The 26,583-nt window shown below is 40.6% G+C and overlaps 1 protein-coding gene across 2 annotated transcripts in view; it reads left to right on the forward strand.

Annotated features, from left to right (window-relative positions):
• The window catches only part of STON1 (stonin 1), a 46,918-nt gene extending 20,550 nt beyond the window's left edge, over positions 1-26,368 (forward strand). For both annotated transcript variants that reach the window (XM_014610952.3, XM_059719044.1), the window contains exons 2-4: positions 7,294-9,216; positions 19,374-19,576; positions 19,984-26,368. In XM_014610952.3, coding sequence (XP_014466438.1) covers positions 7,344-9,216; positions 19,374-19,576; positions 19,984-20,058 — 2,151 coding nt within the window. In that variant the 5' untranslated portion in view covers positions 7,294-7,343 and the 3' untranslated portion in view covers positions 20,059-26,368. The remainder of the gene's footprint in view (positions 1-7,293; positions 9,217-19,373; positions 19,577-19,983) is intronic.
• The last annotated feature ends 215 nt before the right edge of the window (positions 26,369-26,583 follow it).

The raw sequence follows: 26,583 nt of genomic DNA on the forward strand, positions 1-26,583 counted from the left end.
ATATAATAACCTTCATTGGGACACATTTTTATGATGCAACTTGTGCGGGCCGGGCCCCGATCCCGCCGCCAAGTGTGAATCGGGGGGGGGGGGGGTGATCCGTGGCCCGTCTTTGCGCATGTGGGCTGTGGCCAGCAGCCCGGGCACGCGGGGTCGGAGAAAACCGGTGGCGAGCTAGAATTAGTCACAAACACGTAGTGGTTGATTAAAAGATTATTTACTTACACCCTAAGATGGTAGTGGTGTAGGCTGGACAGCTTTCCAGGTGCAGCTCCGCTTAAATCCTCGTTGGAGGATTACGACAAGTTCTTTCCCACAGAGTTGTTTAGGCTCCACGGGTTCGGCAATTCTTTCCCACAGAGTTGTCGAAGCTCCGTGGGCCGTCCGGTTCCCAGGCCCCAGAGTTGTTTAAGCTCCGTGGGTTTGAAAATTGGGTTCAGTTCCCTGGTCCCCTGGAGTTGTTAAGACTCCGTGGGTTTGAAAATTAGGTCTACAGGAAAGGGATACGTCTAGGATTGCGCTTGGCGACGGGGAGAGGCTAGAAGCGGTTCGTTCTTTTGTTCCCCCCTCCGGAGTTGTTAAAGCTCCGTGGGTTCGGTTATTAAGCCTCTATTGCCTGCTTAAGAGAGGCGCGTTGGGTCCGCAAGGGTCCACATCGCTTAGAGATCTTCACACAGCGCAAAGTCTCCTCCTCCTGGGGTTAGTAAAGTCCTCCAGTTTTCCTCTCTCTCCGACTTGGGCGGAAACTACCCAAGCCTTTTGTACGGCTAGCAAGCCAATAGCTAGCCGCCACATGTGCCTACATTTAGAACCTGGCCAATAACGTGGCGCGAATCTAAGTACAAATGGCGGGAACTCCTTTGCAACGTGCATCACTAGTATGCAGCAAAGAAATGCACCCTGCAAAGAAGCTACAAAATGGCGGGAAAGCCTTTTGCACCCGGAGCTCCCCTCCACAGCAGAGAACTCCACCATACAAAGAAACTGTAATTTAGGCGGGAACATAATTTAGCATTGCCGAAGCATTCACAAACAACAAATCACAACTTTGGGTTGTGACACAACTAAAACTTGAAAACTGGGTTTGAGAATGAAGTCACTGAAAGAATCAGACATGAGACCTGAACCTAGAAATTGAGGACCCAGAAATCGGGTGATATGTGGATCTGAAATCGAAGTTTGGCTCTAGAGTCTCTTCTAGAAATAGTTGTTGTTAGAATTATAGCAGTTCTTCCACTGTGTGCTCAAAAAGGTATTAACTGAGGTAGAGCCTAGGCTTGACTTTCCTTTTTCTGTCCTGCAAAGTCCTCATTTACTTTCCTACTTACTGAAAAGGCAACTGCATCACTGTGCATAGAGAGCTCCCTCTAAGAAGGACATCATGCTATTTGGGGTGTCAGTTATCTTGCCCCCTTTCTGCTTAACCCAAGCAATGAAATCATAACAATTATCTGGAAAACGCTAAAGGTCTGAGTTAGATGAGACAAAGGGTTTACTTTGGCAAAGCATGGGGAGCGAAAAATAAGTTTCAACCTCTAAATGCACTTGTATTACTGTGTTTAAGATAGATCTTTATCATGTGAACAAAGTAGGTTTTTTATCATTTTAATATTAGACGTGGCATTTCCTGTCACATTTGTGACTGAAATATCACACATCCTTGTGATTTAAGTGTTATGAGCCTCGGAGTAAATGTGGTAATATAGATTAATGACATTTTGTACTGTTTTTCTGTTACTTAAACTTTGTGAGTTAAATTTACATAGGTCCCATGATAATTCTTTATGAGTGAAAACAGGTCTATTTAAAGCTCTGTTTCACTGCTATTTCAAAGGAAAAGTTTTTTAAGTTCCCCAAATGGACTGTGCTAAAGCATTTCGTGTCAAGTTTTTTTCCTAAGCAAAATTTGAGTTCTGCATATGTGAAGGCAGCAGAGAACAAATTACAATGATAGAAAGCAATGTAATGGTATAAATACTTTTTTTGTAAAGCAGCAAATGCAAGCATTGTAATGCCAACCCACAACAAATTGCAGTGTGAGTTTCCCTTTATTATTATGACATTATTAAACCAAATTTTAAAACACACTTTATGTACTTTTTTTCTTCTCCTGTAGTCAGATCTAGAGCTCAGTGAGAGCTAGCAAGGCAGGTCAAATGAATGCATGCATATTTGAATATTTTATTGGGGGGGGGTTGTTTTCTTACATTTTTTTCAGTATATGTCTGGAAAAGTAATAAAGAATGAAATCCACAGCTTGTTGACAGGCATGTGAATGATATAAATACAGATGAGAGAGATCCATGTGCAGAAATGTTTTTCATCATATTTACTGAGTGAAGCTAAATATTTGGCAACTACAGAAGACAAGCTAATTTTCAAGCAGTTAAATAAATATGTTCTGGTTCTATTTTTAGAAAAATATTTTAAGAACAAAAAATCTGTAGCAAAATCTGTAATTTCAGGTACAGACAGAAAAAAATGCATGGGAGGGCAGTAGCTGGGGACAGAAGAATGGGCAAAAATGTTAACATCTGGAAATAATTATTATAGCAGACATGAAAAAGCTCAGCGTTAGTGAGAGGAAAGGCAATATGCCTTAGCTGCTGTTTAAAAAAATTATCGTAAACAGTATTTCTAGATATTTATATTCCTATTTTATTTTTTCACTTGTACTTGATCAGTATTTAGCTACCCATAATTTGTCCAGTGCATTTGATGAGTTAAATAGAATAGCTGTGTTTTGGCATATCTAATTCACCTATATCTCCTTCTTCATGTCTTATTCTTGCACTCTACAGTCCACTTAAGCTGAAAGTCTTTCTTTCACTGTCCTCCTTATTGTCCGTCTACCTGAGAATCTTTTCATGCTCCCAGTCACTTTTGCAACTGTCTTTTGAACACTTATACAAAGCTCCAAAACCTGGTTCTCACTGCCATCCTACTTGGTGATATACCTCAGGATGCTTTGCTTCTGACCATCCAGGCAAGAGTGATATTCTGGTTCAGTATCACTTCAACTGTGATAAACAAGAAGCAAGGCATATCAAAGTGAAGCACTCCTTCGAATGGAAAAGAGACTGCGAAATTTTGCGTTTGCAGGAGTAAGCTGAGCAGTAGCAGAGGAGATGAGATTAGAGGTGAATGAAAAAGGTTACAAACCAAAATGGGTAGCTGGAATATCAGGAAAAATGTAATATTATGGAGAAAATATTTAAGTTTTTCTTCCCATTGCTAAATTACACTCAGATAAAGCACTTGTGTGGATAAAGGACATAGTATAATAGGTCCCAGGATCCTAACTACAACCATTTGTAACTCTCTCTCTCTCTCTTGCTCCCTCTCTTTGTTGTTTAAAGGTGACAGAGGATTCTTATAAAGTAGCTAATATACTGCAACTATTTTTATTGAAGGAAAATGTTATGAGTTCAAAAAACAAAGACTATAACATCTACATTCAGAATTCTTGCTTGTTCAGAAATAAAATGAGACTCAAAGTTCAGGATGTTTTCCTAACTGCTTTAATATGGCCAAAACATAACTTCAAAATTTAAAAAGAATAATTCATGTTGTAGTAGAAGAATTAATTTGGCTGAACTCTTTCTTTTTTAGAAACAAAATTGGTTTCCTAACTCCTATGCAAGGAATAGCTTGTATGGCTATATGATAAATTCTTTTAATAAACAAATTGATGATATATCTGTGAGGGAAAAATTATTTCAAGTAACAGCTGTCTAACCCTAAATAATATGGTAATATATGTGCAGATGGTATTGCTTATATGATCTCTGCCATTTCTAAGCGTTCAAACAGTTATGAATGTGTACTGATAAAATGAAAATATCCTTTCTAGAATAAGCAACATTTATACAAGCCCTGTAGTGTTTCATCATTGTGTTTTGTTCTGAGCCAGTTATTACTAATTCATTTCCTTTTTCTTCATCAATTATGAGCATTGAGAGGAAAAAAACTCTGGAGCATTTTATCTTGCATGTGGATATAGTATGTGTTTAAATTTCATTGCATAATTTAAAATATCAAAGTCTTGATTCCATGTTCAGATTACATTCAGTAGTAACTATCAAAATAATATTTTGCTCAGTTAAAAACTATTTATTTGTTGGAGTAAAGAACTGTACTTCTCTAGAATGCCTGCCAAATCAGTGCTTAGCAGAATATCTGGATCTTGTGGACCTTGTGATTAAGGTCAAGTACAGGAAATTCTCTATATCTGGGTCTGGATCTTTAGTTCCATAGCACAGACTTCTAACCTTTGATTTGCTGGGGTGGCTGGTAGCTGCACTAAGCTGTTCTTTGTGCTTAAGTACAGACAGTCAAAAAGCCTGAGGCTGAATCGATTCAACCTTCGCAGGTTAGTCTAAGCTGCATAGATTGAACCGATACGCCAGTGAACAGACGTTCACTTTTGATTCTGAAAATGCAGCCACATGCCTGCAGTAGCTCAGGCCAGAAGCCAGAGGGTGCTGGAGAAGACAGCTTGGCCCAAGGCTAGCCTACCCACCCTGTGAGGGGGAGTTTGCAGGGGAGATGTAAAACATGTGGAGGGACTTTGAGTGAACTTGAATCTGGAGGGGATCTGGGACAGAAGTTCAGTAAACCGATTTAACCTAAATCAGTTAAATCTGATACTACATCCATCCAGATTTAACTTAAACAGGTTTTGGGCATTTTGAAAATGGTTTATGTGCAATTGTGTTACAGATTTGAACTGGTTTTCTGTCACTTATACTAGTTTATGGGTAATTTCTGTCCCTAGTCCAAATGGATGAACCACCTAGAACTGATACAGCTCATATTTTACCAGTGGGACATAGCCATTTACTAACAGCAAAGGAACTAGTAAGAATGTTAAGTAATGTTGCATGTAGGTGTTTCTGCCCACACCCCCTGTAAAAGTTTATGCTATCAGCTTTGTCTATAATAATAGATGTTAGCAGCCACAAGAACGCAGCAAAAGCATGTTCTTTTGAATCGTTGATATTATTCTCATATAATAAAGGTCTTAGCCTGCCTGTCCGTCTGTCCATAGCGCTTTTGGAGCACTCTGATTGGTTACTGAAACAACCAATCAGTGTGCTCCAAGAGCATTTTGGACAGGAGGCAGTGGAGCAGTGGAGCACTGTCATGACGGTGGGGATGGAGGGGACAGAGCTGGGGGGGGGGAAGGGGGGAGAGGCAGCTGCTGGCCTCACCCTGCTTTTCCCCCAGCCCTGTTCCTTGGAGGCGGTGGCAGCGTGAGGTGCTAGCTGAGGGGGACAGAGGGGATGGTGGGGCAAGCTTCTCCCCCCACACCGCTCCTGGGAGGTAGCAGCGGCCGCGGGGTGGTGGGTGGCAGCTTTCCGTCCCTGCCCCCCCCCCAATCATTCCTGATGGGGAATTGTCTAGTAATATTATATTCAAGTATTCATTAAGTGCCTCTACTGTAAAATCAAATTTGATTTGAACTATTCAGCCATTCCAGACAATGACAGAAACAAGTTTATATGTCAAATGCCCAGTCAGATCATGCTTGCAACATGCAAGCAATTCTGGTAAGAATCCTGGAAATGGTCATATCTATTTAAAATTTTTCCGGTGTTCAAAATTGAAGTGGCCTGGAAATAAATTGCTTTTTCTTAGTGGAAACAGATCACTTAAGGTATATCTGTACTGCTTCCTTAGCGCTCCTATGGGCCAAGGAGCACTTGAGTATGCCACCAAGAAGCACTTCCCTCCCTACTTGCTCTCAGTCTGCGTGCATCAATCCTGGAAATGGGGTGAAGGAGCTGCTCTGGGGAACCATGCTGCTGCTGTTGAGAGTTCTGTCTCCAGCAAGACAGAAAAGAGCATAGGAATCTGTTACAGCAAACCCTATTTTCTATTAAGCAATTTACATAGAATTGTACAAACAGTCATGCATATAGTAGTTAGAAAATGCTTATTTGTCTGACTTCTGTTATGCCTCATTGAGGTGAGAGTAGAAGTGGAATGTTGTAGCTGTGATGGTCCAAGAAATACGTGAGAAGCAAGGTTTTTTGGCGATACCTTTTATTCGACCAAATATATAGTTGGGAGAGATGTTAGACAAGGGCTTGGGCTTGGGCGCTTTGTGCACAAATGCTTATCTAACATCTTTCCGAACTGTCTAGTGGAAAAGGTATTGCCAAAAAAACCCTTGCTTCTCTCATTGAGGCTATGCATTATGACATAGTTGTCATTTATGTGAATTGTTTTTCCCTGTCAGAGGATCCCTGTCCACTGTGCTCCCCAAAACTAGCTGGTTTGTATCCCTCTATTCCTCTCCCTCATGTGAGTCTGACTGTTTCCTCCTCCTCTTCCCCAATGATGCCTGGGCATCAGCTGATGGAACGGTTTACTGTCCTTAGTTCTCTGTCACAGAATCACTGTGGCTGTGAAGATCAATTGTAGGCAAAGTCCTGCTCATACCCTGACTGGAGTATGTCTGTTGCAGTCGGCACAGGGCTGTGTGGGGATAGGGCCATGTCCTATACCAGCTGCAGCACACATCTTGGCATGTACACATGTGTACTTTTAGGAACTGGTAACTCCAACAAGTTTGGATGAATTTTCATAAGGACAAAAAACCCACTTCTGTATCCAGGGTAATGTGACAGTGCTAAAAAACATCCCTCATCTCCCTCTGTTAAACTTTTAAGTCCTTTCTTCAGAACATGAAGGTGCTTTTCAACAAAAGCAATGCATTTTGAACATAGGAAAAGCAATATATTGTTCTCCTAGCCTCAATCTTGGAAATAACTGAAATATATTTTTCAGAAACTTAGCTAAAAGAAAAAAAAGAAAAGAAAAGAAAAAGAAAAGAAAATCATCCTGAACCAGATGCGTAGCATAGAAATTTCAGGTCAAAGTTATAGGCAGCTGATACCAATCACTATTATTGATATTGTCCATTATTGGATGTTATAATGGAAAGTGCTGTGCAACTTTGTAGCTGTTGCTGACAGCTTTTCCTATAAAGTGTGGGCATACATGTGTTAAGAACGTTGCACTAAAGTTGTGTGCAAAAGTTGAGATAGCAATGGGAGTTTGAAGTACTCAATACACTTATAAGATAGGTTCTCCAGCATCTCAAGTTATGCATCCAAAACTGATACACCTAAAATTAGTGAACACTGATAAAAATCTAGGTCTTATATCATTTGAGTAATATAATTATATTTTCTTTTGGTTTTTGTTTTGTTTTTGTTTGTTTTTGCAAAAATCATCTTTTTATTTCTGATCATGTCTGTTCTTTTTTTGTTCTTTTTTTAATAGATGACTCGCGGGTGATATTTGTACAAGTGCTTCAAGTTTGTTTCTACAAGATGTGTTCCACAAACCCAGCAAACTGGGTCACTTTTGATGATGAACCCCTCTTCCCATCTCCTCCAAAATCAGTTGAAAATAATAAAGCAAATGGTCTCAAGCTCAATCTTCCTAATGTGCATGAATCTTCCAGTAGGTCATCTTCTACGGGCAGCACTCCACTTTCTTCTCCTATGGTTGACTTTTATTTCAGTCCGGGACCTCCTAGTAACTCTCCACTTTCTACACCTACCAGAGACTATCCAGGAATTCCCTGCATTCCCAAATCAGGGGTTCATATACTTTATCCCATTCCTGAATTCTCATCAAATATTAACCTTCTCCCACCTCCTGGAATCTGCTCTTCTCAAAAACTGGGCAGTATGCCTTTGAACACTGCAGCTAATGATAATCCATCTAAGCTTTTGGTCTCCAAGTCAACAGCCACAGATGAAGTAAATCCTACTTGGAAAGAAAGCTGTAATAAGTTAGAAGAGCCTTTGGAATCTGACTGCTTCCAGAGTGACCATGCTTTCTTGAGCCCCTTTTGGAAAGAAGGGTGTTTGCCCAGCATTTCTACGTCTCATGCTAATACACAAAGCCATATTTGCCACGATCAGAAAAGCCTCAATCAGGGTTCATTCAACTATATCTGTGAAAGGCTTGAACATCTTCAAACTGATGCTCAGGCGATGGGACGTCTGTCTGTCTCTAGCACACATGCATGGTGTCATCCCTGTTCGGTCATTCCACACAGTCTGTTCAGGAATCAGAAGAAGGAGGGTTGGCCTTTCATGCTGAGAATTCCTGAAAAGAAAAACAGGATGTCATCTCGGCAGTGGGGCCCTATTTACCTTAAAGTTTTACCTGGGGGCATTTTACAAATGTACTATGAAGAGGGCCTTGAAAAACCTTTCAAAGAATTCCAGCTACAACCCCACTGTAAACTCTCAGAGCCCAAGCTAGAAAACTGTAGTATTTCAGGAAAAATCCATACAGTGAAGATTGAGCATGTGTCTTATATAGAGAAAAGAAAATACCATCCCAAAGTAGAAGTGGTCCATGAACCAGAGACTGAACAGATGCTGAAGTTAGGAACTACAGAGTTTAATGACTTAACCGACTTCCTTGTGACAGTTGAGGAAGAGCTGATGAAGCTTCCTGCCCTTTCTAAACAAAAGAGAAATTATGAGGAACAAGAAATAATATTAGAAATAGTAGACAACTTTTGGGGGAAAATTACTAAAGCAGAAGGAAAACTTGTAGAAAGTGCTGTCATCACACACATTTATTGTCTATCCTTTGTGAATGGAAGTACCGAATGCTTTTTAACTTTAAATGATCAAGAGCTCCAGAAGAGAGATGAATGTTATTTTGAGAAAGACCTGGAAAAGAAATGGATTGATATTCTTGACTACCATTTCCATAAGTGTGTCAAAACACATGAATTTGAGCAAACAAGAGTTATTAAGTTTACACCCCCAGACGCTTGTAGGTTAGAACTGATGCGTTTCAAGACTCTGTATAATGGAGAAGACCTTCCGTTTTCTGTGAAGGCTGCCGTAGTTGTTCAGGGAGCATATATAGAGCTTCAGGCTTTTGTAAACATGTCCTCGACTGCTCTGATTCCAACCCGCTTGCATTCCATGAAATACTGTGAAAATGTCATGATACATTTTCCGGTTCCTGCACAGTGGATCAAAGCACTTTGGACTATGAATCTCCAAAGGCAGAAGTCTCTGAAAGCCAAAATGAACAGAAGAACATGCCTTGGTTCTTTACATGAAATTGAGTCTGATCCTGTAATACAAGTCTCAATTGGAACAGCAAAATATGAAAGTGCCTATAGGGCTGTTGTGTGGAAGATAGACAGACTTCCAGATAAAAACTCAAGTAAATATTTTGCACTACAAAATCTAGTTGGTTTTGGGTATGACTCAGTTACTGTAATAGCCTGTTTTTTCCCCCTCACACTGGTTTTATACTTATGTAAGTCCATTAACTTAATTGGGAACATCCCTAATTTACATCTGTGTAAGGGCCCAGTCCCAGTTTAACTCCCATTGACTTTGGTGGGATGTGGATTGGCCTTTTATTGACAAGAGAATTTATCCTTAAATGTGTTATCTAATCAGCAGTTTTGTCCTTGCCTTGATGCAGATATTTTAATATTGTATTACTCTGGTACTATTAATGTGCCCGTTGTCCTAAGCACTCTGCAAACTCGTAATAAGGAACAATTCCTTCATGAGAATGGCTTTACACTCAGTAATGAATAAAAGACAAAATGTGAGGTGGGAAATGAGAACTGAGGTGAAACTATTTGACTGTTGGGTCAGTCACAGACCTGGTAACAGAAGTAGTAGGGTCGGAGTGTTGTAGCCATAATGTTCCAGGAAATGGTTCATGGGGATCCTTTTTGGTGGATTATCTGCATAGCTGTGAGTGACTTAGCAGGAGAAACAGCAGGTCTTGTCCCTTTTGGGCACCAAGTGCCCTTTTCAGAAGACGACCTGAAGAAGGGCATTTGGTGCCTGAAAACATTTTCAGCATCTCTCCCAACTATGCAGTTAGTTCAATAAAAGATATCATAAAAACCCTTGCTGCATATCTTGAGCTTATTTCTTTGCCAAAGTTGGTAGCAAGTGTAGCAAGTAGCACAAGGTGCTATCTAAGAACTATTGACTATGTCACCAATAACAAGTTTGCATTGCTTTTGAAAACCTGCTCCTCTAGTACCACGTTGGTGGACTAGCTAAGGCAATGTCTGCATAGTGTTCTTGGACTCTTGAAGTTGCTGATGGAGAGCATGGCTTTGACTACCTAATCTTGCTCTTGCACACTCCAGACTCAGAGAGGTGGCAATGTGACTGTTATAGGGGTTCCTGCAGCTTCATGCAGGTAAGCTGGAGACTGATATTGAGTAGCAGTGGGAAACACTCCAGAGCAGTAGTTAGCTACGTACTGACTACAGGCTAGATCCAGCCTGTGGAGCCATTGGATACAGCCTGCAGAACTAGGGGGCTTCAGTTGCATTCTGGCAGTGGAGCTGTTGGTGGCATTCCAGCAGTGGGAGCTTTGCTCATTCAGTGCATGGGCAGCAGGCGGCTTTGCCTGCACCACAGCTGGGTGGCAAGGAGAAGCAGTGGCAATGACAGCATCCAGGTCCTAGTGGTGGGCTTCCTTGGACCAGAGCTGCATCATTCCTGCCCACTGTCAGACCACTTTGCCAACTGCTGCTCCAGAACATGTTCACAGGCACGTTTCTTCATTTGGCTCACGTGAGCAGGAGTGGCAGCCTTGAGAGCACCAGGGATACGATGAGACACCCTAATATATGGAGTTTATATTAGTGCAAAAATAGATGCCTGGGGTTATGTTCTTATTCCTCTGTTCTTATGATACATTCAGTAATTCCCACTGCAAGAAAACCAGCTAAGCTTTTAATCATGCATGTGGAAATTATTCGTTTTTCCACCGAGCTAGTTAACTTAATTTCATCTGGGGAGAATTCAATTTTTAAAAGAGGAAAAGGAATAAAGAATGACATGATTTTAATATCTTATTTTAGTAACATATTCAGATGAATAGAGAAATAGAACTTTTAAGGCATAACAATGACTGAAGAATATCTTATTCCATTTTAACTATTGGAGAATGAAATCTCCAATCATTCCCTTGGATGTGCATTATGTACCTGAGGCTTTTGGGATAATTTGTGTGAGACAATGACAGTTATTAGATTCTCTTGCATGTAATACCATCCACACATACTTTACCTTCTCATACTATGGGTACGGGGATGTGGATTAACACATGGATCAAGATAATCATGTAATTAGTCCTTAGAGGATAATCACGTAACAAGCTACGCCTTAAAAATTTGCCAGCAAAACTTTAACCCTACCAAGTACTGCTTTTATTTATACCTTAGTACAAAGTTGTCGTTTGCAGTATTCCTTGTTTGATCCATCACCATAACACTTAAAATTTTGAATCTATTTTAAAAGCAAATAAGCCTTCAAAGTACTTCTTTCCCAGGTTTAACCAGTGTAAGCTATATCTGTAGTCTTGAGCCCATTTTAAAATAATTAAAATACTTAGTCTTCCTAGTCTGATACTGCAACCTTTTACAGAAATATAGAACAAATATGAAAAGGGGAGAGGAGAGGCTATTATATTTAAAATGCCTGAGTCAGTGTGCGGACTGGATATGCACTTGCCTACATCTTTTAAGTATCATCTCTCAGTGTAATTTTTTCTTTTTAGGATAGAGTTTTTCTGCCAAAATTTTACAGATTGAAAATGGCATGGCGCAGCTTCTGTTCAGTTTTCTGAGAGATTCTGATGAAATGAGCAAAATAACATACAAGTATCTATCTTGTAAATATGCTCTTTCCTTCCCCTAAAAAAATGAACAAAATTAAATATGGGCAAAATGTTGGTTGCCTCAGTGCATATGATAAATAGGCTCTTCTTACATGAATAAGATGACCAAGATTGGATCCTGTGGTTGTAAGAGATTTTTGTCATGACTGTGGGAATGTGAGTCATTTAAGTGTTACCAGAGATGGGGAAAAAAATAGTGGTTGACTTTAAAATATATATTGCATAATGATGAATGAAACATTCTTGCACACATCATAGGATTAGGATTTTCATGGGCTGCAGTCACTAGAGGATGAAGTATTTCACATGCGAACAGGCCTGAAATTCTGTCCAGTACTGGGCACTTTCCCCAGTGTGGAAGAATGACCCACCAACCTGTGAACAGATTCAAGTTAGTTCCAGCCCATCTTTCCCCTTCCTCTGCTTAGGGAAAGGCTATAAGAGTGGATGATCAGGAAGATGGGCCACATAGGGCTTTTGAGAAGGCTAGGCCTCAGAAGTCACAAACCTGGACCAAACCGGATGAACTTTTACTCGTATGAACTTAATTGGCTTTCAGTTTTATAAACTTATTTGAGGAACGCAATTTTTGGATAGGCAGCTATTGCTTTTTTATGCAGAACCTTTCCACTGCTTGTTCTGTCATTACATGGATGTCAACAGTACACATGCAGTGAAATGTAATATCAAAACTCATTCTTACAATGGGCTGGCTAGTATTTACCTCAGAGATACAGGGCTGAGAAGGGATTTTCTACTTGGTGTTCACTTGGAGCTCAGGCTTTATGCTTCCTCTCAGTACTACTGCTTTTGACCAACTAGCAAAATAATCACGGTCTACTACATCTCTGCTCTTGCCAGCCATTCATTTAGTCTCTCTGCTCTTAGTGAAAGGAGACTAAAGTGTGGGACTAGGGTTAGGGAGTGCTGAGTAGACAATAGAAGAGGTAAAGAGATGTTACAGGATCTGGGAAAAATCCAACTCAGGCTGTAATAGAAATGCAGTATGGTGAGTATGGAAGAAAATGGAAACTGGGGGAGGAGGAGGAGAGAAGAATAATGGAACCTAGAGAATAGTTGGTAACAAAGAACAAACCAAGAGAGGGGGAAAGTTGGTAAAGAAGAATTGCAAAGGTAAGATTTATGTAGTCTTCCTCAGGATTCTTGGTCTGCTAGTGTTTGGTAAAAATGAACCACATGTGCAGTATATTTGCTCTAATAGCACTGGTAGCCTCAGTAACAATTTCTAATGCTATGTTGCTATTTCAGGGGTGGGTATTTATTTGGACTGGAGGGCCACTTAATAAATTTTGGTGAGCTGTCGAGGGCCATGCATACATACATGTGCATGTGCTGCTCAGCCTGCCTGCCCTATCTCTCCCCTGCCTGGAGCCAGGACTTGTCAGCTGTGTCTGTAGCTGTGGGGATGGGGATAAAACCTGGCCAGAGGCCTCCATGCTGTCTCACCCTGCCATCTCCCCCCGCCACTCCACAGCTCTTAAGAGCCCTGATTGTGGGATGGGATGGGATGGGATGGGACAGCATGGAGGCCTGTGACCAGGCTCCATACCTCATGGGCAGGGGCTGGATGAGCCACACTTGGGCCCCAGCAGCTGCTGGGTGGAAGCAGCTCTGGCCACCTGCTCAGCTCCGCACAGCGGCTGTGGGCCAGAGCTGCCATGACCCGGGTAAGGCTTGCCCAGGGTCTGCTGCGTGGTGCTGGATGGGTGAGGCTGCTTCTGCCCAGCATCGCCTATGGTGCCTCCAGCCCAGCCCTGGAGGCTCTGGGTGCTGCCTGCAAGCAGAGACTGGGAACCAAGCATAGCTTGCTCAGGGCTTGCAGGGCTAGACTGCACTTTCCAGGTGCCACGGAGGACACTGGGCAGAAGTAGCTCTGTCTGCCTGCCCAGCACCTTACTTGGGCCCTCACCTCTGCTGGTGAGGACTGTGGGCTGCAGCTCTGGCTCCAACCTCTGCTGTCACCATGTGGTGCTGAGTGGGTGCGGCTGCTGCCACCCACTGTCTCCCATGGTGCCAGCAGGGGCCAGAGCCACTGCCCATCAGCAGAGGCAGGGGCCCGAGTACGACACTCCCATAGCCTGCTGCACAGTGCTGCCACCCACCCACAGGCTGGATAAAATCAATTGGTGGACTGGATCCAGCCCATGGGCTGTATTTTGCCCCACCCCTGTGCTATTTTGTGTATACTTTCTTCTTCATAATGACTTAAGCAGTTTCAGTCAAGTAATTTAAAGAAGATAAAACTCTTCCAAAAGCTGATTCTCAGTAGTCCACTGGTTTTAAGATTAGTTTTGTGCACTGTTAGATTTATGGTTATTTAAAAGGAAAAGCATTTTTGTGGCATGTTCTTCAGCTTTACATTATTTTTTTTACCAGTAGCTTAAACTTTTGACATTTGAGTAATTCCTTTGGCTGAGACCTGCAAAATCATCTGTGTCCTATAAATGTACATAATTTTAGAAAATAGTTCTGTCATGATACAGCTTGGTCAAATTTAAAGCTTGTTGTCAAGTATTATACATGCACTTAAAGTTTAAAAATAGAACAGTCCTAAGGCATGCCAAAAATCTGGAGACAGTCAATTTAATAGAAATATGTAAACTTTCATAAAGCATTTATTGCAAGGGGAAAAAATATGCCAAGGATTCAGCTTTCAAAAAGCCTTTGCCCAACAAAATGGTTCCCTGCAGTTATATTCTTAACTCCATTTTTAGACATCTAAATAAATAAGTGTCTAGCAGTTCTTGAAGAAGGACTCAGTTGAAGCAGTGCTGCCTAAACTAAGCCCATGGGAGCTACTATATGTTCCAATTAAAAAAAACAAACTGCTCACATTCTTAAGGTGTCTAATTATAGACTGGTAGCTTAATTTTAGGCTCTCCATTTTAAAAAACCTTGGACCATGTCAATAGTAAGAACTCCTACATCCTGTATTTTCTCCCATGCACCTTTTTTCTAATAGCCAGCTGCTGGAAATTGGAGTGGTAAGAGGAAATATAGTCACAGCTGTTTTTGATGATTAAGGTTTTGCCAGGCAGAAGCAAAAGTAAATCCTGCATGTAATCCATAGTGAGTGTGTCTACACATGCAATTAATTTGAAGCAATAAACTCCATAGCAGTTTAAACCAGAGTAAAGTCCTGGGCACAGCTTCTACACGTGTGCCCAGGACAGAAGTAATTTGAGCAGTTTGGGGAGGAGCAGTTTGTCAGGGCCACTCCTGCCCTACTCTGCCCTGGGCTGTGGGTGGTGTTGTTGGGTGGTAGAGGCACTGGCTGGGCCATGAGGGTACTGAAAGTGTGGAATCATGGGCTAGGCGGCAGGGAAGGGCCTAGCCCCTTGCTGACTGGGTGCAATTTACACCTGCAGTCAGTGTTTATATGTGCATTTAATTGCAGCTAATTACTCTGCCCTAAAATAGTGCTGTACTATCATATGGTATTGTTAATTAGTTTATTTCAGCTTAATACTGTTGCATATGTAGACAGTGATGCTTTACTCTGCATCTAATTAGTCTACTCCACAATACAGTTCATGTGTAGCCACAGCCAGTAAGTAGGTTCAGTTCACTAGCTGCTGCCACTCAGTTACTTGCTACATGGAAAAACCTTATTTTCTTCATTCTGCCTTTCAAAAGCAAGGTTCATATCTCAGGGGGCATGTTGTTTGTGAATAAATACAATAATATCTGTAAATAAGGTAAACATGAGATCAGGGTTACAGAAAGTGTGTACTATATAGAATTGTAAAACATTTGATATTTCCATTTTAGGATCTACCTTTGAATTAAGGAAGCCACATGAATCTGTAACATGTGGAAGGGATGCAAAATTTGGTCCTTAATTATTTGTCAAGGGTTTTATGAGTAGCAGTGATATTTTTAATTCCCTGCCATTGTTTTGTTGCTTTCATTTTTTTGGTGAGAATGAGCATTTAGGGCCTCTCTACTGTATTTTTCTTTAGCATCTCCATTTATAAGTACACAAGGATCCCCCATTCTTTCTCCCACCCTGCTACGTACACACAATTTCTGCATGGTATCTTGTTACGGTGTTTGGTAAGGATTAGAGCTGTACTTTGTACAGAAAAACATAAATGAGATCAGTGGAAGTATGCCTGAGTAATGATCAAAGAAAGAAGCAGAATTACAGAGCTATTACAGAGCTATTTGTATAATGGTTGATCGCTATCTGTCCTGATAGTGATCTTTTTAAAAAAATAGCTTGAGTTGGTTTGAGAGTGGGTTTTTTCATCATGCCTACTTCAGAAGACTGTGCTTAGTTCAGGTCTAATATTAGCATTAAAAATAATCTAAACCTGATTTAGCCTGAACATGGCAAACATACTGTCAAGGGGAGCAAGGATATTTTTAAAACCAAATTATACAAAATTCCCAACAATTTGCTATATTACTTTATTATTTTACAAGCTACAAACAATTGAGGATTGTGCCTGCCCAATCAAGGTAATTGCATGCTTAATGCTTTAAACATTTGACCTTAAGAATTTTATTAAATCTCCTTGTATATGGTTTTGCACATGTAAGTGGAGGGCCAGAGTAGGGGGATACTTGCAGTTAGTAAGTATTTTTTCCCTACCAGTTCTTTTTATAACAAACCCCACCCCCCAAAAACAACAACAATAAACCCAAAGTTAACTCAAGCAGAAAAGAAAATGGGGAATCTTCTCATATTGGAGCTGAGCTTACACCCATGGTCTTAGATGTAGAGCCTAACAACCCAAATGACATTTCCTGTCTCTCTGCCCCCTCACCCTTTCCTAGACAGCCAATCTGTGGTCCTCCAAATACTTAAAGAGGAAGAGTTCAATCCCTTACTCACCAAGGACCCAGCTATATTTCCATTACTGTGAAATGTTAGTTAGTAAAAAAAAAAGTACTTACAGAAACAAAACCCAGCACCTTCACCTAGTTAAACTGGTATCTTCCAAAATTCAAGAGATCAGAGTGGGATTTCAAAACTGTTCAGTACTGCAAGTTTTGTAGTTGACTTCAGTGGTAGCAAAACTAGGTCAGTACTGAGTTCCTTTAAAAATCCTGTGTGGTATGCCAAACTTATCCTGGATTGGCTTTTACAGCAAACTAAGCACCTGAAAAATATGTGCTTGTAGTAGAAGTTCAGAATGAGCTTTAGCTACAGTGTCACAAACATAAATGACCTTCTTGTCTCATCCAAAATAATGTGCATGAGAACAAATTCAGGATGAAAGGTTGGCTAATAAGATCAATGGTGGGAGACCACAAGTTATTTGAAATATGTCTTACAAATTTTACAAATAACTGTACCTATAGCCCACATATGATAGTGTAAGGTTATAAGAAATTATTAATGTAAGTAATGGATTTTCAAGACTAACAAGAGACAATTTGGTTTCCTAACAGTGGTGGTTAGTCTTACAGGGTAAAAGGTCACTTTATTTCTTTTCTCTCTCTCCCCCTTTACTGTGCATGAAGTAAGTCAATCTGTCTTCCTCTATCCTCTCACACAGGTGTGCCACAGTGATGCTGTGGGTAATTGCTATGGCTACTTTCTTGGGAAGGTCCATTTTTGCTTTACAGATTGCTGATGCCATTGTAAATATAATACATATGTTCAAAATTTTCACATAATAGGTAATGCTTAGCATGTCTTAGTGCCATGTATATCCTTTTCCTTTATCATTGCTAACATTTTCTTTCATCCTTCCTGTTGAGTGACTACCTCTGGGAAAAGTGAATTCATTAAAAAAATGGGCATTTTATGTGTTTGACATATCATTCTCTGTAAAGGATAAAATCCAAACTTCCACTGCCAGAGTTACCATTGACAAAGTGTGGGCACTCTTTTCTATGAATCCTTCCTGCCTGAAGCCAAACCGTATTTAAGTTTCTATACTGTTACTTTATGGGTACATCTACATGTGCACTTTATTGAGGAGTTGGCTTATTAGCTCCTCAGTAAAGCGTCACAGTCTACACATGAGCTGGTATTAGGCTGCAGTAAATTAATTAACTCTGATATAGGATAGTACTGTTGGGGACAACACTATCCTACAGCAGCATAATTTACTTCACCAAAATGTACGTGTAGATGGTGACGGGCTGACTCGGACACGGGGGTTCTAAAGGGCAGGGACTGTTTGCTGCCTAGCTCTGCACTGTAACATCAGCCAGACCCTCCAATGCCAGAGCCCAGGGCTTACCCCTCGGGTCTCCTGCCAGCCCAGGGCTGCTCTGCCCTGGCTCAAAGTGCTGTGGTTCTGGGAGTACATGTAAATGCTGTGCCAAGGAGCAGTTTTATCTGGAGCAAACTGTGCTGGAGTTTATCAAGTCACCTTAATGGAATGTGTAGATGCACCCTATTTGTTGTAAAGTACTGTGGGGGAGGGAAAGAGAGAATTACCACTTAGTTTGCCTTGAAAAATTGAGAGGCAGCTGTGATATGGAGGATTATTTTCATTTCAGTATTTTCCTTTTATGCACATAGAGATCTGGCTGATTGCAATGTCTTTGGAAGAGGTAGAGACATTCAATCTGAAGTCCTTGTATAGAAACAGAAGAAGAAGGTTCCATGACCTTTCCCACATTTTTCTTAAAACAACTGAGCTACAGGATACTGGGCCAGTTGAAGACAATTTGGGGCCCATTGGAACACATGATGTGGTCCTTAGGCGCTGCCCATTTCATATCTGCTACCTCCCTACTTCATGTGGGAGAAGCAGGGTTGGCAGGAGGGATTTTCTTTCCCTCACATCAAAGGTAGGGGTAGCAGAAGAAGAACCCCTTTAGCATTTATCCTACCAGCTAAGATGCATTTGTTTAGATTGACTCTGCATTGCAATGTGCTGCACGCATTAAACGCTGTTAGAGTGCCGTTGACAGAGCTCCACAGAGCAGTGAATTGTACAGCTAACATCCCTTTGGGATGCAGACAGCAGAGAACCTATTGCAGGGCTGTTATCTCAGTTTGGGGCAGGCATCATTGCATGGGTTACACTGGGGTTGTGTGTTCTGGCTTTTCTGCATGCCCACAAGTGCAAGGAACTCATGTATTTTTAAAAAGAAATGGGAGAAACTCATATAATTGCAAGATGCATTTCCTTAGTTTTAGAATGGCCATGACTTTATCTAATCCAGTAAGGTTCTGATGAACTGAATAAAACTGATGTGAAAAAGCCATGATCTCTGTAGGAGTACATTGACATGGGAAAAAAAGGAGCAAGGGTGAAATGTAGTTTCTAAATACCAAATAATTAGGCACTCTATTACTAGCTAGACAAAGAGTTTTCAGTAAATAGTAACTGCTGCTGAATGCAAAATGGAACCATACTTACAGGCAGCCCCTGCTTAATGCTGTTTCATTTAGCGCTATCTTGCTTATTTGAAATTGATACCTGATTTCACTTAGTGCTCAGCAAGTTTCATTATAATGCTCACGGTCGCCATCTTGGGTCATTAAAAACAACGGCAGTTGCCATCTTGGGTTGTCAAATACTTTTGGTTTTGCTTAATGCTTGTTTCACTTAACACTCAGTTTTTCAAGAACAAGTTAAGAGCGCTAAGCGGGGGTTGCCTGTAGTTGCCATTTAAAAATGGAGGGTAAATAATGAACTGATTGCTTGTGGTTTGTTCTTCTTTTCAAGGTCCAGATCATCCACACAGTCTGTCTTACAAACTAGAACTTGGATCAGACCAGGAAATTCCTTTGGACTGGTATCCATTTGCTACTGTACAGTTTGTCATACATGATGCGTGTGCCTCAGGGACTGAAGTGAAATCACTGGGCATAGAGAGTGATGTTCAGCCACAGAAACATGTGATTCAGAAAGCTTGCTACAACTGCCAGGTATTCTTCACTCCTTTGATTTCAACAGACTTTACCCCTAAATCAGGATTTCTAAAGTATGTATGATTTATACTCTCAGCATACAGTCTTGCATGGGTTAATATCTGTGCATAAAACAACTTAATGAAAGAATATTCTTGATCTGGATATACGATCATCAGAGATAGTGCCCAAACCAGAACCATAAATCCAGTTTCATCTTTTTCATCAAACAAATTTTTTGGGGTGGTGATTTGAATTCCCCTGAATCTGGAGTCCTGTGCTTCAGACCTCTCTCTGGTGCTTGATTTTGCACCTACTGAAGACCAAATCAAAAGTTCTCATTGACCTCACTTGCCATGGATCACCTTTCTAATACCTAAACACCTGTTAACATTGTACTTGTATTTTTGTTCCCCTAACTACAGGTTGAAATTGAAAAGAAGTGGATTAGGCTTGATGGTGAAGACCCAGATAAGGCTGGCAACTGCCTTATGCAGTAGGAGAAGATGAGAAGCTCTCTCCTGTATTGTTAGATGTTCTTTAATCATGCAAACAGTAGGGGGAAATATTAGTGGGGGTTGTAGTAAACATTAGTAAACATCACTAGCAAAAAGTACAATGACCAAGTTTGAGAGAGATGCAGCAGTTGAAATCCAGTATTTGCAATTTTTGTAACATCTTTGGGTCCAGTCCTGAAAAACTGTTATTCATTTAATGAGCCCTCATGCAAGCAACCACTCTGCAGTGAGAATGCTGATGTGAATGAGGACTGCTGGTACAGCTCTAGGTTTGCTGGACATGAGCCCTTTGAAAACTAATTGTAATAGACATCTGAAGAAAATATCCGTTGCTTAGTTTGCAACATGGAGTGTGAGACCTTTCCTAAGATGGCACTGTTATAAAGGAGTTTGCATCAGTTGGGTATATGGGGCCAGATCCTATTCCACCTATTGGGCATCCAGATATCTGGATCAGTGCAATTTTATTCCACCCTGCTCAGTGCAATTTTATTCCACCCTGCTCAGATCTTTGAAAAAACTCAGTATCACATTGATTTCTGTCCATCTTAGCCTTTAAGGCAATGTCACAAAAACTGACAAGGGAAAGGCCCAACCTACCATTTGCATTAAGAATTTTCTATGGAGTTGAAAAGGGTCTCACAGGATCCACATAGACCCATACTTGCGTAAGTGCCTCTGAGATCCATAGTTGGTACAATATGACCCCACGGCATTTAGCAATAAAAGCATTCCAGGTACCACACATACAGCATCTGTACAGGACTTGACAAAACTAGTTGCATATCTGAGTGCACACTGCAAGCATGGTCTTGTATTCCTCCCCTTACTGTTCCCTTCCATGTTTGTGAACAGCTCAAGCTTAGAATTATTTTCTATAAAGAGCCTGTATTAATGCATAGGACGTGGGTGACTTAAGTGGTTGGATAAGTAAACCTCCTCAGGACTAACATTCCTAATTTTCTCTCTTCTGTGGCTATAAATGCTACTTTTGTGGTATACTCTAGCATTATTCATTGCAAAGTCTTGGGCAGTGTACCTGATTGAAATTCCCATGCTCAGACAAGGCAAATTTATTTCAGAACTAACAGACCAAACTAAGGTCTGGGTCCTCTGCTAGTGGAAAAGAGCATAGCCCCATTAGGTTCGGTGAAGTTATGCTGATTTATGCTAGCAGCAGGATGTGGCTTTTGAATTGAGAAGGTGGCTAATCGTTACCAGTTGTTTGTGTTCTTTTGGATCTCCTTCAAGATTTGAGTACCAGATGTTAGTTTGAAAGTAGAGCCTGTTTTGCATCACTGCCTTGACAAACTGTTACAGGGGACATAAACATACACAGAAAGTGAGATTTTTCTTTATGCTGCCAGCTATAAAGACATTTTCTACAGTTAAAAAGAAGCAGCAACAGGAAGACTTCCATACCTAATAATGCAAGAAAACATGTTTTAATGCTTCAAAGGCCAGTGTCAGCATGAGAAGTGACCGGGTGCTTAGAAGTTTAAACAAGTTTTTAATGTATTAATGAATTTGGGAGGTGTCTTCCAGTTTTCCCTCATTGTTTGCCTCTTTTTGGAGCCATCTGCTTGCTACATGGAGAGATCAAAAGAGAATATGATGAGTTCAGAAAGTTATGTTGATATTTTTTGCTACAGTTATGCAAAAATTATCCTTCCTTCAAACCCAAATCCTTTGAGAACAAAAATATAATAATGCACTAAATCTCACTTTATATTGTGTCACAACTATAGCTGTTTATATGGGCATTCACTACAAATTTAGATAAATGTTATTCCCCCAAAGTAGAAATACTCAAGATAGGTTTAAAAAAAACTATTAGTCTGGAAACAAGGCCATATCATGAGCCTCATTCAACACAGTAAAGTGTTTTTTCCCCCAGGTGAAAGCACATAATGAAATGGATAATATATTTTAAATTCTGTGTACTTCATAGCCAAAGTCCATATTGTTTATGATGATATTTTTGTTTATATGTTCCTTATTGGAACATTGTTTTATGATAAAAGCCCTATAGTGAAATAGTATTACAAACTAGATTTCAGATGCTGCATCTTTTGTGCATGTTTTGACTGGAGACGCAATTAACACCTTCAACTTTGTTCATGTTTAAATATAATTAATCCATTTGTTTATTTGTATTTACTTGTGGTGCATTTAGTTATTTGCTGAATGAAATGGTACTCTAGGAAAACATCAATTTCCTTAGCATTAATTTAAGCAGGAATCTGGAGTTCACTTTGAATTAGCATAACCATTCTCCCATTAACCTTTCCCTATTCAGTAAAGAAGATGAAGCAAAACACTCTTCGCCTAGGTTGGTAGCATGGCTCCCTCCATAAGCCATTCTCTTGTATGAAGGAAATCAAGGTTCTATTCTGATATCGAAGTGGCCATGTCAACTTCCAGTTCAAAGCACTGTAGGTACCCAAAGTGTCTAAGAGCACGCCTTGTTCCATATGGTCCCATCTTCTACTTGTGCAGTGAAATTCTGCAGTCCTGCTTTTGTTCCCTGAATTCTTCCTTTATCTCTCTGCTTTCTTCCTTGGCTTTCAGCGTGCAGTCCTTGGTACTATCATAGACCATCTTCTGCAGTCATGATGGATTTGTTGGCTCTGCCATTTGCCTGCTGCTGCCTATGATTTGTCTTTCAGGTCAGGGATAGCACTTTAAAATCTTGCATCCTGATCTCTCAAAATATGACATATACATTTACCTGGTCTGAGTTGCTTGCAGCCATTCCACAATTTTCCTGCTCGGCAGGTGAGTCCACCTGGAGAGTTCTGTTTCATGTTATGCACTCAGTGTTTTTTCAGCTATCTAAGTGGCATTTTTGGCACTTGCACGGCTACTGAGCATGCATGATGAGCTATGCCCTGGACAGACAGCTATGCAGGTATGTACGTCTATACTTGAGTAAGTCCTGAAAAAACAGGAGGACTCTTCTGTGCTTTAGCTCCAGTAGGTAAGTGGTTAGGGCATTCCCCCAGGAAGTGGGAGACCTAGGGATGTCCTCGGGCCCCCTCACCCAAAGGGAATATTAACTTACATCTTTCTGACTTCCCAGCATAGTATTCTAACCACCATAGATCAGGCGTTATCCAGTGGTCCCTCCTTCACTGCTTCTGAAGCTGAGTCACTGCATGTAATAGTCTTTGGATGGAGAGCAGTGCGGAAGTTTCTGCCTCATTGGAACAAGGCTCCAGGCTAGAATCCAGGACCTGTTCCCTTCCAAGGCAGCAGTCTTTACCTTACTGTGTTCCTCTTGGACCCACATACCTCCCATCTCTTGGTTGCCCAAGGGACAAAATTCAAAAGGAATGCTGGAGACAGGACTGGATAATGCCTTTCCCATGTCCTGGTTGTTGGAGCACTGTGCTGGCAAGTCACAGAGATTCACATTCAAGCCCTCAGTGGGGTCTGGGACCTAGAACTTGCATTTCCCAGGCAGGTATCCTAACCAGTCAGCTCTTAGAACTAACACCTGTGAGGGCACCCCTTCTCCGGCATCTAACACATACTAATCACGGGGTTTTGCCAGGTAGAATTTTGTGACTTAACATCTATCATTTGCGTGTATACATCTATGTAGTGACCTAGCGCCAGTGAATAGTTTACTGCATTTGCTGTGTAGCCACAGGGATGTTATGCATCTACACTGTATGGGTAATAGAATTACATCCTATGTGTAAGTGCCAAAAATGTCGCTTACCAGGCTGGCAAATAGGATGGCCATCATAGAGGACAGTTCAGTCATCCTCTGTTCTCTATTGATATGAAACCTGACACCTTTATGTCCTCTGTTTTTCTCTTGAAAAACAGAGGACATAAAGTTGTTGGGTTTCGTATCAATAGAGGACAGAGTAGCAGAAAACCAGAATGTCCTCTATGATGGCCACCTTACTAGCAAACTGTCATTTGGATTGGCAAAGTAAAAAAGAATTTGGCCCCTTGTCTGTATTGTACTCTAAATGAAAACTGGATCCTACATTTCTTGTGAATCCACTCAAAAAAAGAAGTCAGTCCACAGTCCTGTGCACCAAGTAGAATTTTGGCTCTACAGGTGACACCTGCAAGTCTGTCCATTATCTTCAAGAGGGGTTGGATTGGGATCTTGGTTAGCTTATTCCAAAGAATTATTTCTACACTGAAGACACTTGGTTTGTTCCATGCAAAGATATCCATTTGTAAGTCCTCATAATTAATCAAGCCAAAGGCAGAATTAATTATTCTACACTAGGGCTGTCCGGTTTTGGTGCATACCATGTGGGTCACAATGTCAGGTCAGCCCATCCCCAGGATCCCTCCTTGTTTCATGGACTGTGCTTACAACACATGATGTCCTCCCCCCCCGCACCTCCCAGACAGGGCTGGTGGCATGTGGCACCCTGGCCTCTGGACTATGTCAGCAGCACATGGCTCTCCATTGCATAGGATGCACCAGAGACAAAAGACTCCCTCCCTGCATCATGTGGCAGGGAGGGGGAGAGGCCATTTGAGGAGGGGAGGAGAGGGGGAACTCTTGCTCCAAACCCTCAGCAGCTGTTATGTTCTGGTAACTATGTGTGGACAAGACGTATAATTTAGATTGATTCTGTCTCAGGCTTTTTGAATGTCTGTACCTAGCCCTGGGGTTAAAATTGGAGCAGTTTTGCTACATTTGTATGGCTTCTGGCTTAGACATCCATAACTATTAGTATGTAACAGCACACTCCCAATCCACAGCTACACTTTTGAAATGGTCCTCATTTGAAAGGGCTCAAAATATATGTGCGTCCAGATCCAGTATCGTGTGGTAAAACCAGCACAGCACTGATTGCCCTGTGCTTACATCCAGCCAGTGCTTTTAGGCATGTACATTTATCCAATTACACTGGTCACTTAAAATGTCAGTGTATAGTCACACTTACTAATAAGCAGTGTTACAGATACTACATTTATTCCTATTGTTCCTTTGCTAAATGACTACTGCATAGTTCTGGAGGGTTCGAAGTCAGTTTTACATTTGCATCAGAAATCATTGTGGTCAGTAAGATGCTATTTGAATTAATTACAAAATGTATCACTTGTCCTGTTTGCTAAGAAGAAGTAAAGAACTATTTCCTTTTACTGAACTTTTTCAGGTTAACTCAGACTATTACAATATGATTGTTCTGACCTGAAAGTTGAATTTATTCAAGCTCCCACTGAAACCAGTGGAAGTCTTTAAATTTACAAAATGTGATTTCCATCAAGGACTCTAAAAATGAGAAGCAGCAAAATAATTAGTAGTGATGGACGAAGCAAAGTACCATAAAATATTTGCGACCCCTGTAAATAACTGGCCTGTGATGCTTGCTTGTTTCAATTAGAAATGAGAACAAAAGAGAGAAAACAGCTTTGGAAACCCTGCAATGATATCTAGATAATTCTCTGCCTACCATATGTATGGCCATGCTAGAGAAGGACCACCACATTTACTCAAGTAATAGCTGTGGTACTCAAGTAAAAGAAATCCTGCTGTGGTAAACTGGGGTGAAACCACTGCATGTTTCCTAGAGAAATATGGAGGAAATGGCAGCACTAGATGAAAGTTGTAATTCTGTGCTTGAACATGTAGCTGTACTTTCTCATCTTGCACAATCTTACAGACAAGATTGAATGCAGAGCAGAAAGAAAGTACTGTGGTATCCTGTGTGTGTGTTCCATTCTTCAAATTGTATGTTTCAAGAAACAGACCTTATTTTAAAATCTGTTTCTTTAGAAATTTGGTTGAGATCATTACAAGTGTTAAATGTTTTTTAAAATGTTGAGGCAATATTCATGAGCGCTGCCATTACACAAACAGAGCTATTACATGAGTAAGTATGGTAAGTTAGTGCATTTCATTGAGCTAGTGCAAAGATGCTGTTATCTTTATGTTCTTGGCTTGTTTCTAGATTATAAAACATTAGCTCTTCAAAGATGATTAGCATTTGAAGGAAAAAATGCTTTCAGATGTTCTTTTTAGTTAAACTTGACAAAACCCACTTTTTAATTAAAGTACCAATTTCTGTGTAACAATTTTACGTCTATTTGTCTTTTTTGGCCAAAAGCTATACCTAGCTACTGAAGTTAGTAGTATTTAGCAGTCATTTTGATATTTTTAAAATAACTCTGAATTGATACTCTTCATCTTAATTCAAGGTATCATTTTATGTTGTGTCAGTACAAACAGATCATGCTGATAATCTTATAACAAAATTCTGCAGATTGCATATTGATTTAAAAAAAATTAAAGTTGTATTTCAGACTATCATTGTTTTTGTTGCTGTTATTAAATATTTATCAAGATTTCACATGTAAGAGAATTAAGATAGATAATTCATTTTCATGTTATCTGTTGCTATTTAACATGAAAAAGATTTCATTTATATATGAATGGGGCCAGAGTCACTAGTCCTAGATATAAAATGTTGTTGGGTAGCTATACTATGGCGTAGCTGATTTTGTATATGTTTGTGGGTAAAAACT

The sequence above is a fragment of the Alligator mississippiensis genome, chromosome 1, assembly GCF_030867095.1.
Source record: "Alligator mississippiensis isolate rAllMis1 chromosome 1, rAllMis1, whole genome shotgun sequence".
Taxonomy (NCBI): domain Eukaryota; kingdom Metazoa; phylum Chordata; order Crocodylia; family Alligatoridae; genus Alligator; species Alligator mississippiensis.